This window comes from Rosa rugosa, chromosome 5 (genome assembly GCF_958449725.1).
Source record: "Rosa rugosa chromosome 5, drRosRugo1.1, whole genome shotgun sequence".
NCBI classification, from domain to species: domain Eukaryota; kingdom Viridiplantae; phylum Streptophyta; class Magnoliopsida; order Rosales; family Rosaceae; genus Rosa; species Rosa rugosa.
In genome coordinates this window covers 20,097,110-20,108,414 of record NC_084824.1, presented here as the reverse complement: position 1 = coordinate 20,108,414, position 11,305 = coordinate 20,097,110, and the positions used below count along the sequence as shown (strand labels likewise).

Genomic DNA, 11,305 nt, shown 5'->3' with positions numbered 1-11,305 from the left:
CCAAGTAAGTAAACGTGCCATAATTTTCATACGACGATTTTACTCAACATTTTCTAAGATGTAAAAAATAGAAACAGATAGATCCATTCATCCACAATTTAATTTTAACATATATTAAATTGAATTGAAATAATAATATCTAAAATGAGATCATGGATTACAACCAAAAAAAAGATAAAAAATTGATGATGATGTCAGAGTGTACCCTAATGGGATCCAAATTACAATCAATAGAGGTCAACCTCAAATTTAACAGCTAAAAAGAAAGAGAGCAGAGCCCAATAGGAAACACAAACTATGAAACAAGAAGATAGCAGCATCCAAATCACAACCTCTTGATCATTAGTCAGATCAGATCCCCCAAATTCTATCCCCAAATGATTTCCCGCCAAAAATGTAATCGAAATCCCCCAAATAGGCCCGTATAGTGTGTTCTAAATCATCGCCGGCAACCGCAGTGTGTTCTTTGTTCTTCAGCTGCGGCCATGGAATCCAGCTCCACCCACTTTACAGATATAAGAAGGTGAATTAAGAATACCCACTAAGTTAAAATTAATAGTTACGTTGTTCACTTTTCACATATCGTCCATATTCGTTTTCGATCAATTTTCAATCTCTGTTAGTTTTGGTTAAGCATTTTGTGTTTCCAAATGATGTGTTTTTGCTTTTCTGTCTTCTGGGTTTTGTTCAATTTTTAATACTATGTCGCTATGCCATGGTGTTTCGTTGCTGAGAAAATGGAGGAAAAGTATGACAGATTGATATGGAAGTTATGTTTTAGATTCATTGTCTTCCTAACAAGTGTTGTTGGTTGTTAAGTTTGCTTTACATGAGTTGTAAATGTTGTTTCGGATTGTTAATTAGACGGTTGGTATGGTTGAAGTGATTTCATGTCATTTTTATTTTGTGTGGACACAGCTCAGAGACTGATTCTAAGATTGAAGAATGCGTTAACAATGCATACCCTCTAAGAATGTTGATGCCTGCAATGAACATTGGTAGCACAGATGATGAAGGAGAGTCGATTCTTGAACCGTATGTGGGGTTAGCCTTTGATTCAGCAGATGGTGCGCGTGAATTCTATACTCTTTATGCAGCAAGAACGGGATTTAAAGTTCGAATTGGTCAGTTGTATCGGTCAAGAACTGATGGTACAGTATCTGCTCGGAGATTTGTTTGCTCCAAGGAGGGATTTCAGACTAGTACACGGACGGGCTGTGCGGCACTGATAAGGGTGCAAAGACGCGATTCTGGGAAGTGGGTTATAGACCTTTTCCTGAAGAATCACAATCATGATCTTGGACCTACAGAGGGAAACCATTCTCTAATTTTGCAGCAGAAGATTCTAACGGCTAAACCTGTTGAAGTGTTCCATAGGCCAAAAAATAAGTTGATTGAGGAAGTTGAGGATGAACGACCTTGCCCATCTGGCGTTATTACTGCCAAACGTTCTAAACCGAATGGGGATGAAATGCAGTGTGAAGTTGAACCATCTGCAGGTCTAGGGTTCAATTCAGCCAACGAAGCATACCAATTTTATCATGCATATGCCGAAAACACAGGATTTAGGATCCGGATTGGTCAATTGTTTCGTTCAAAGCTTGATGGATCAATTACTTCCCGACGTTTTGTATGCTCAAGGGAAGGTTTTCAGCACCCATCAAGAGTTGGATGTGGAGCTTTTATGAGGATTAAGAGACAAGAATCTGGAAGGTGGGTAGTGGATCGTCTTGAAAAACATCATAACCATGTGCTTGAGTCTCGACAGGAAGTTCAAAAGAAAAATCTTTCTGCTTCAAAAAAGTTCATAGAGGAGGAGAATGGCGGGCTGGATGATGAAGATATTGTTGACATAAACAATGGGAATCTTGTCAAAAGACGTCGAGAAAACCACATTGGAAGTGATTGGTACACTGTGCTTTTTGACTATTTTCAAACTAAACAGGCTGAAGATACAGGATTCTTTTATGCAGTAGAAGTTGATAATGGTAGTTGCATGAGTATTTTCTGGGCTGATGGGAGGTCTAGATTTTCATGCTCTCAGTTTGGTGATGCCATAATTTTTGACACCTCATATCGTAAAGGTATATATCTGGTTCCATTTGCCACTTTCATTGGAATCAACCACAACAGGCAACCGGTGCTTCTTGGCTGTGCCCTAATTGCTGATGAATCTGAAATGTCTTTTACTTGGTTGTTTCAAACATGGCTTAGTGCAATGTCAGGGCGTCGTCCTCTGTCAATAATAGCTGATCAAGATAATGCTATCCAGGAAGCCATCATTCAAGTGTTTCCAGGAACCCATCATCGTTTCTCCATGTGGCAGATAAAGGCAAAAGAATGTGAGCATCTGAGTTCGGTGCACAGTTCTTTTCATTTTGAATACGGAAAATGCATCAATCAGTGTCAAACATCTGATGAATTTGGTACGGCGTGGAATTCTCTCCTCTGCAGGTATGGGTTGAAGGATAATACTTGGCTGAAAGCCATGTACGAAAAGCGCCAATGTTGGGTCCCGCTATACTTAAGAGCTACATTCTTTGCTGGCATCCCTTTGAATGGAAATATAGAATCATTCTTTGGTACACGTGTGAATGCCCAAACACCACTTATGGAGTTTGTTCCACGATATGAAAAAGGTCTTGAACGACGTCGTGAAGAAGAACTAAAAGAGAACTTTAACTGTTCCATCTTGAATGCATACTTGCAGACAAAAGAACCAGTAGAAGAACAATGCAGAAGGCTGTATACACTGAACATCTTCAGGATATTTCAGAAAGAACTTCTACAATCCTATAGTTATCTAGGATTTAAGATTTATGATGAAGTGGATATCGTAAGGTATTTAGTCCGCAAATGTGGGAATGGTGATGATGACAAATCCACAGTCACCATTAGAGTATCCAACCACAATGTGGGGTGTAGCTGTCAAATGTTTGAATTCGAAGGTGTACTCTGTCGGCATGTGTTGAGAGTTTTCCAAATATTGGAGATAAAGGAAGTTCCATCTCGCTATATCTTACGCCGCTGGAGGAAAAATGCTGAATATGGTCTGCCTCCTTATTCCGAATCAGGTGGCAGACCTCAAGAAGTTAATGCCTCGATGGTATGGAGTTTGAGGGAAGAAGCCTGGAAATACATAGAGGCTGGGGCAACATCTCTTGAGAAGCACAAACTTGCCTATGAAATTCTGCATGAAGGTAGATTAAAACTTGGTTGCCCCCCAAGATAAGTGTCTAAAAACAAAGGTCAGTCAGTTCTATTGATAAATTTTGCAAGGCTTCTTTGATACCCTTTTTTTTTTTTTTTCAGTTGGTCTCTGTTGTGTAATCCAAGATTGTTGAGCCTTTGATAATCTTACAGTTTTCTGTTGATATCAGAAATATGTAAATATTGTACTATGAAGATTACCATTTTTTTTTTTTTTTTATTTTTTTTTTTTGCGAAGTAATCTAATCCTATAACACTCATTGTGAATGGGCTGATACTTTAATTTTGCAATTTTACAAAGTTGGATTCTGTATCTTGTTTTGGTGCTTAGTTTTTATTTTTGTCCCAAACAAATGATGGCATTGTATGATCTTTATCAACAAGAGAATTAGGAAGGGAAAAAATAGAGGATAGGAGATAGAGAAAGAAAAGAGATGACACTTTGGCCATTGCTACAAGTTTGGCCAATTGAAGATAAAAGACGGACAAAAAGATCTTGCAGTTGTTTCTAAGTGAGAATCAAGAAGCTTGGGAAGATAGGGCTTCAAAGAAAGTAATAGTTTACATGAGAATAGAGAAGAAGAGGCTTGCATTTGAGGAGTGAAGATGGTGACAAGTAATGCTCGAGAGGGACAAGTGATATAAAGGCAAGGATAACTTCAGGTGATACTCTATAACACAACTCCAGACATAAGTGCGCACTTCTATATTGATTTGATAAACTCTGATACTGTTTTGCTTCTTTTTATTTGGTTTCATATCTGTGCTTAATTAGGATTGTACTGGATGTGCTTTATTTGGAATTGCTAATACTGATTGAAACTTTGAGTTTTCCTTACATAGTAACTATCTTATATATTAAGAAGTGGGCTATCAAAAAACAAAAGAAGAAAGATTATGTGTGCCGAGATGCATATGAGTACCTTGCACACTAGTGTGAATTTATGATAAAATGGGTCTCAGAATCTCTTTTTCTCTTCATCTGTTATCTTTCTCTTATGCTTGTTTGAACCGATATTCTTTATATTCAGTTTAACTCTGGGTTTCATGAACAAAATTTACATAACCCTTCCTTTTATGCAACCCTTTATGCAGCTGACTTATGTACCAAGTCTTATGAGGATTGATATGTCCTGCTTTTCTACTCGAGTTACTTTCTTGGGGTTGTCTACTGTATTCAATGACTTTTGGTCTATTGTACTACTATGAATTTAATAATGGAAGAATGGAAACAAGGCATTATCAAATTCCACATCTTGAACTGTCATCTTCGTATTCTCCGAAGGAATTGATAATGCAAAGCAGCGAAAGAAAAAAGTTATATATGATCATCCTCGACTCAGAAATCAAATTTACCTTGGGGCATACTAGACAGACTTTGTTTTGCTTATTTGCATCATCCATTCTGACAAGACAATGAGAAACCTGAAATTCAAAGATGTGGGCAGCTTATTTTGGTTTTCTGTAACAGAAGTTCATGCTTTGCGGTTCAGTTTCCTAGAGTTTTACTTGATTCTCTTTTCATGACTATAGACTAGCAAAACAGTTGAAGCTACCAGCCAAAACCTTAAAATTGTTATCAAACATATGTTGCTTTCTCTTTGTGAATTTGTTTTTCTTTGGTAACTATTACTGCAAATTGCAACTGCTAAGCAGTTGTAATTCTATATCTGACAAAGAATGTTATATTTTGTTATAGAAGCAAGTCAAGCAACAAAGAATGTTGGCAACTTTGAAGCTTGGGGCCCGGCCGTGTGTTGCCCAAATCGGATCCTCCAAGTTCTGCGCCATTGGAGGAGGTCGGAGAGTCTGGATTTCAAGACGGTGCGGGGTGGAGAGGAGCTTAAATCGGATTTGGAATGGGATCATGATGGGCTGGCCGAGCAACTAATCAATTATTTACCAAAAGCAAATATTAGGAAATGAATATAATTGTAAATATTAGTTTATAGTTATATTTAAGAGGGTTTGTAGGTGCTGAGCTATAATGTAGTTGAAGGATCATTTTGTATACGAGTACGTGATTGTAATATGTAATTAATCAATGAAGTACATTTTTTCTTTCTTCGTAGGCATCGGTGCATAGTATTTTCCTTGTTGATTCATATCACAGCTGAAGGCAAATCAATGGAGAAATGAAAAAAATTGTAAGGTTGAAACAAAGTAACAGAAAGAAAATGATGTTTCAGCCAGTTTGTGCTATGCTCATTGCAACTTCTGTAGTCTACTGATAGTGAGAAATGCAATATGGAATTTTAGCCTTCTTTAATTCTTTCAAATTTTCTATATTTCCATGGCTATTAGATAATAACCAATCTTAATTAATGTTATTTTTTCTTATTCCTCATGGATCCGCAATACTTTAATCATCAAGTTATCCATACTAAACAACCTCGTAATCAACCAAATCTGAGTACATGAAAGGTTTTAGAACCTTTGAAGTTAAGATCATCATTATGCAGTCTCTTCTCAACCATTTTGATACAAGCACTCAAGATGCTATCTTCATTTTTTTTTTTTGTGCAATGATGTCTGAGTCGTTGACCTTGGTCATGGGCTATCAACTTCTCCCTTGTTGGGGATTCTAAGAATTTTTATAACAATGAATTGGGAAGAGAAAGTTAAATAGACTTGGGTTCTTGTTGATTCATATTAGAGCTGAAGGCAAATCATTAGAGAAATGAAAAAATTGTAATGTTAAAAAAAGTAGGTAGGGAACAGCAAATAGAAGGAAAGTGATGATTAAGCCAGTTTGTGCTATGCTCCTTGTAACTTCTATAGTTTAATAATAGTGAGAAATGCAAAATGGACTTTTAGCCTTTTTTTTCTTTCAACTTTTCTATACTTCCATGGATATTAGAGCATGTTTAGCAATGCTAGCCATTTTTTAGTCAAATTTTAGCTAAAGTAGCTAAAAAGTCATTTTAACTAGCAACTTTAGAATTACGTCTGCATCAATGCTTTCTATTTTAGCTAATTTTGAATTTATATTATTTTTTAAATGAATATTAAATAGTTTAAATTTATTTATAAATTACATAAAATAACTTAAAAGTAATGTTTTAAATTATAGAGAGCCTCATCCCGTTCTCTATATTTAGGAGCAAGATAGCTAAAAGTTATAAAAACAATTCTTAGGTTCACCCCTAGGGTGAATGAGGGGTGAACGAGCTCATTCACCCTCTATTGCGATTAACGCATAATAACTTTATATTTTTCTTATCCAACCATTCATGTTATATAACGTAATATAAAGATTAGCTCTGTAAAAAATCAATCAAATTGAAGACCTTTTAGTTATTCATTTCTATGAAATATATGGACGGTTCATCATAGTAGTAGTAAGTGTTGTTAGAACCATCCATTTGTTTGATTCAATTAGATAATTAAATGATTTCCGATTCGATTGATTTTTTACAGAGATGATCTTTAAAGGAAAATTTAAGATATAGACCGTTGGATTATAATTTTATTAAGTAAAAATATGTTAATCGACAACGGGGGTGAATATGCTTATTCACCCTAGGGGTGAACCTAAGAATTGTTCAAGTTATAATAGAGAGCCACTTAGGAGTTTGGTGCAGTTGCTAAAATGGATAAAAAGCTAAACATGTTCTCCAAAATAGCTAAGGAGCCACAATAGAGAGTCTGCTAAAAATGCTCTTAGATAATAAGAAAGTCTTAATTAATGTTTCCTTTGTTTTTTGTATTACTGTGTCAAGTGTAACATATTAGTTGCAAATTTACATGCAACATCATGACCTTTTCTTTTTAGGTGGATCTTTTAGGATTTACAACTTCATATATTAAAACATGAGAGTCAACTTACATAGCCAGAAGAGTTGCTAATTAATTATACATATACTAATATTTAAAATATGATTCTTAAAAATAGCAGCTTTCATGAGGTGCCCTTTGTAAGTTACATTAATGTCTTAGGCATTGGCTGCAAAACTCTATAGGTTTCAAAATTGCTTACATTTATTTCATTACACCTATTTTTCATGTCAAACTCTTCCGTTTGCATTAGTACATCAGCAAAATGGTTTTTCACAAGAATAGACGAGAACCCAAAAGAGCATAAATCGTTTGAGTTGCCCTTGCGGCTCTAAAAGCACTCCTAAGGATGCCCAAGAAGAAGGAGCAAAAATTCCTTCTATCTATGTCACCTTAGCTAAATTATTATCATACAAAGAGCAAATCCCAACCCTAAGGGATGCCGCTTTCAATTTATCATCAATTAAATGTCAACATAACAGTTGTACAACGAGTACTATTTATTTGTCTTCACGAGTAGGTAATAAATAATTACCGGTACATGTATTAATTTCTAGTACGTAGTTGACTTACAATTTTAAAACTTAAATTTTCATAACCTTTACTAGCTTTCTTGTAAAGTAGATTATTTTCTAATGATTTTAAACCTTTTTAGTTATGTTAAAATTAATCTTTAGTGTATGTTCATGAATATATCCAAATTATTGATGTGAACCTTTCAAAAAGAATAGTTTCCCTTTGTATTTAAAATTGTATTTGGGTACATTTTTGTACATGTACACAATATGCTTCTTTCCTACTTTATGCAAAAACAGAATTTGAATGCACTTGCTCAACAGATCCCGAGGAAGACCGAAAACACTAGAGTAGTGTGATAACTGCCCATTGTTTCTTCTAAAATGCCCTTTCTAGAAACTCATCCATTTCACCTATAAAAACATAACCTAACAACTCCATATCGGCATAAAGCTAGCCACATCTCCTTTTGATCAAATTTTGGTTTTCTAGAGAGGTAGAATGGTGAAGGATTCTGACGATTCTCAGGCCAAAGATGAAGTTGATGAAGATGCTAGCTTGATGTATGATTCTTTCATTGAATCAATGATTTACCAGACTGGTATACACCCTCACAAAAAATCATTTGTGTACTCAATTTTAGGGCTGGGAATTCCAAACCGAGATCCCGAAACCGATCCCGTCCGATCCGAGCCGAAACCGATCGGGTCGGTATGATGAGTCGTTTCGCCGGAATTCCGATCCGAACCGTACCGAAACCTCTGCAAACGGGTCGGCACCGGTATGGGTGAAAAGCATACCGTATTGACCGAACCGAGCCGAAACTAGATCATGACGGCGGTTCCTGTGGCGGTTCTGTCTCGGATTGAGTTGTTGGGATTCGTGGTGAGTCATGGGTACGGGTTGACGGAAACGGCGGGGTGGTGGTGCATGTCGTGCTCGTGGAAGCCCGGGTGGAATAAGTTGCCGGCGACGGAGAGGGCGAGGCTGAAGTCGAGGCAGGGAGTCAGATCCAACTCCAGAAACAAAGCGAAAAACAACTACCTGAATCGAAAGTGATAAGCACACCAGGCTCCACTTGCGCTTCCCATTCCTAAGGCTCGTCATCCTCCATCAACACCACAGACTCAGTCCTCCCACTCACTGACGTTGGCGTCGCTTCGCCGCTCGAAAGCCCCTTCAGCTTGCTCTTCATCTCCATCTGCGAACTGTTGAAACCGATTGGTACCGAAACTGTACCGAATCGATCGGTTTCGGGACCAATCGGTATCCCTGCTAAAATTTCGGCATCCCGAACCGATCCGAGCCGACTATAAAGTCGGTATCGGTCTCGGTATAGGCTCATTCCCGAGCCGAGCCAAACCGATCCCACCCCTACTCAATTTATTTAAAAAATTTTGTTTACCAATACTTTCTTCATTTATTTTCCTAGCCTTCTGAATTATTGGCTAGGTTTTACTTTTCCAAGCTTTAATTATTTATTTTATATTATATGTGCTTACCAACTGCAGAAGATCGATGGTTTCTCTCGACTTGACTCTCAGACTTGATTTACCCAAGGTTTTAAATATCGGTATTTTCATATCTATCGGTACTTTGAAAAAGGGGGATATCGGATATATCGGGGATACAGTGTACGAAAATATCGTTTTTGAAAAAAGTCAATTTATTAGAAATTTAGAACTACATATAAATACATATGAATGTCAACTTCATCTACATCCAAAAAGAGACTCTAGGCGGTTGAAAAGCCGCTTGCTGGTCTACGAAAATGCAATAATCAGACCAAGACATATGATGTCACGCCCCGAATTTTGAATAATAAATTCAAATCCGAAACATGAATAATTACAATTACAAAATCCAAATCTCGAAACTTCGAGTTCATTATTACAATTCACTCTCACAAGCAATATTGTAAAGCTCAAATGAGCATAACACACCTCACAACGTACAATTGCTGTAAAACTCTAACAATTGCTCTAACCGCACGATCACCGTCCTGGTTCTCCTGTCCTGTAGGATTACCCGCTACACAATTTGAATAGTGTACCGGGAGTTGCAACAACACAAAACCCGGTAAGCTTTTGACAGCTAGTATGAGTAAACAAGAAAGAACTGTTGATTTATTAAATTACAATACCACCACAAACCCACGTTACTTTCTCACTCTCATATATATATATATAGACACTTATGAGTTACTCTCAATTTCCCCCATAAGGTCACTCAATATTTGGCAGACAGACTAGAGCTCTAACTGATCGTTTCCACCTACCCGGCGCGAGAGCGTGGTTCACGATTTAATACTATTCAGTTCCACCTACCCGGCGCGAGAGCGTGGTTCGCTGATAGTATGCCATGGTCACCCCGTGACCTATTGATCTCCACAGATCACAACAATTTATTGTTCCTCAACAATAAAACTCAACATCTCTCTCAATATATTGTTTCACAACAATAAACTCAATACCCCTCACAATATATTGTTTCTCAACAATAAACTCAATACCCCTCACAATATATTGTTTCACAACAATAAACTCAATACCCCTCACAATATATTGTTTCTCAACAATAAACTCAACACAACTCCAACAATACATATTATTTCACGTAATAATATATATACAGACATTCACACAGGAATGTCTAATACACCAACAATAGTTCATATGATTGCAAAATAAAGCAATTAAATATATTGGGTTCGTAATATGAACCACGTGAGGTTTACTCACCTCCAATTCCAGCTGCGTCTTCTAAAAGCCACATATCCATCTGAATCGTCCACCAACTCGATTCGTCAATCACCTAATCAGATACTATCTTGACTTAGTAAATTACTCATAAACCACACATATACTGAAATCCAACGGTCGGATTCTAATTATATGATGATCCGACGGTCGAATCTTAATTTAATGATGATCCAACGGTCAGATCCTCACGGATCGCCCTTAGGATCATCCTCCAAAATTATAATGAAGATCCAACGGTCAGATCTTCTTGAATCGTCCTTACTAACATCTTCACAAAATTATACGAAAATCCGACGGTTAGATTCTCACGAATCGCCTTCCGAATCACTATTTCACAATTATACGAAGATCCAACGGTCGGATCTTCGCCCATGACCACACAAAGTCATCGGGACAGTCATACGATCAACATATCTAAATTTGAAGTAAAACCGATGGTCAGATCTTCGCAGATCGTAAACTTAAGATAAAACGTAAAAACGTTAAATAGTAACGTAAAAACGTAAATCCATTATTTATCAACTTTTTCTAACCTAACCTTGTAATATATCAAAACGCTCGTATGGATGCGTAGAACATAGCCTAGATAATAAAAATTCAAAATATGGTCGAATGCGCTGCCACAAGCGGTGGTCAGTGGGCGGTCAACGCGGCGGTCAACGCCGGTCAACCACCTCAGATGGCAAAGTGACCAACTACAAACTGGTTCAAAATGAAAGGGTGATCGACTTCCATACCTGGAGCTAAGTCTGGTTTGGCCTAGATCGTCCTAGATCAAGCTTGGAAGTCGGATTAATCCTGTGCGTCCGATCAGATTTCAGATTAAATCAGGGACGTCGAAAAAGTCAAACCATGATCTAGCGTTCTATACACAAAATCGTGATGAAAGGCTTACATGGGGATGATCAGGGGGAAGAGGAGATCACGAAAATGGGAACGATCGGCCCATGCAACGCCGGAATCGGGGATTTCCGGCCGGGTCGGGTTTGCATGGCTGGGGTGTCTTCGATCTCCATCTGGGGGCAGCGGCGGGGCAAGGC

At 37.5% G+C, this 11,305-nt stretch overlaps 1 protein-coding gene across 1 annotated transcript; it reads left to right on the top strand.

Moving 5' to 3' along the window:
* Positions 1–243: 243 nt before the first annotated feature.
* Positions 244–3,385, top strand: LOC133709818 (protein FAR1-RELATED SEQUENCE 7). Its single transcript, XM_062135711.1, has 2 exons — positions 244–523; positions 919–3,385. Exons 1-2 carry the CDS (start codon positions 486–488, stop codon positions 3,230–3,232), a joined length of 2,352 nt encoding a protein of 783 aa, XP_061991695.1. The 5' UTR covers positions 244–485; the 3' UTR covers positions 3,233–3,385.
* Positions 3,386–11,305: the final 7,920 nt, after the last annotated feature.

Bases quoted from the DNA above. Each gene is read 5' to 3' on its own strand.
- LOC133709818 (XM_062135711.1), top strand. From the start codon at position 486: ATGGAATCCAGCTCCACCCACTTTACAGATATAAGAAG. The intron at 524-918 runs GTGAATTAAGAA...GTGTGGACACAG, and splicing joins CACTTTACAGATATAAGAAG to CTCAGAGACTGATTCTAAGA.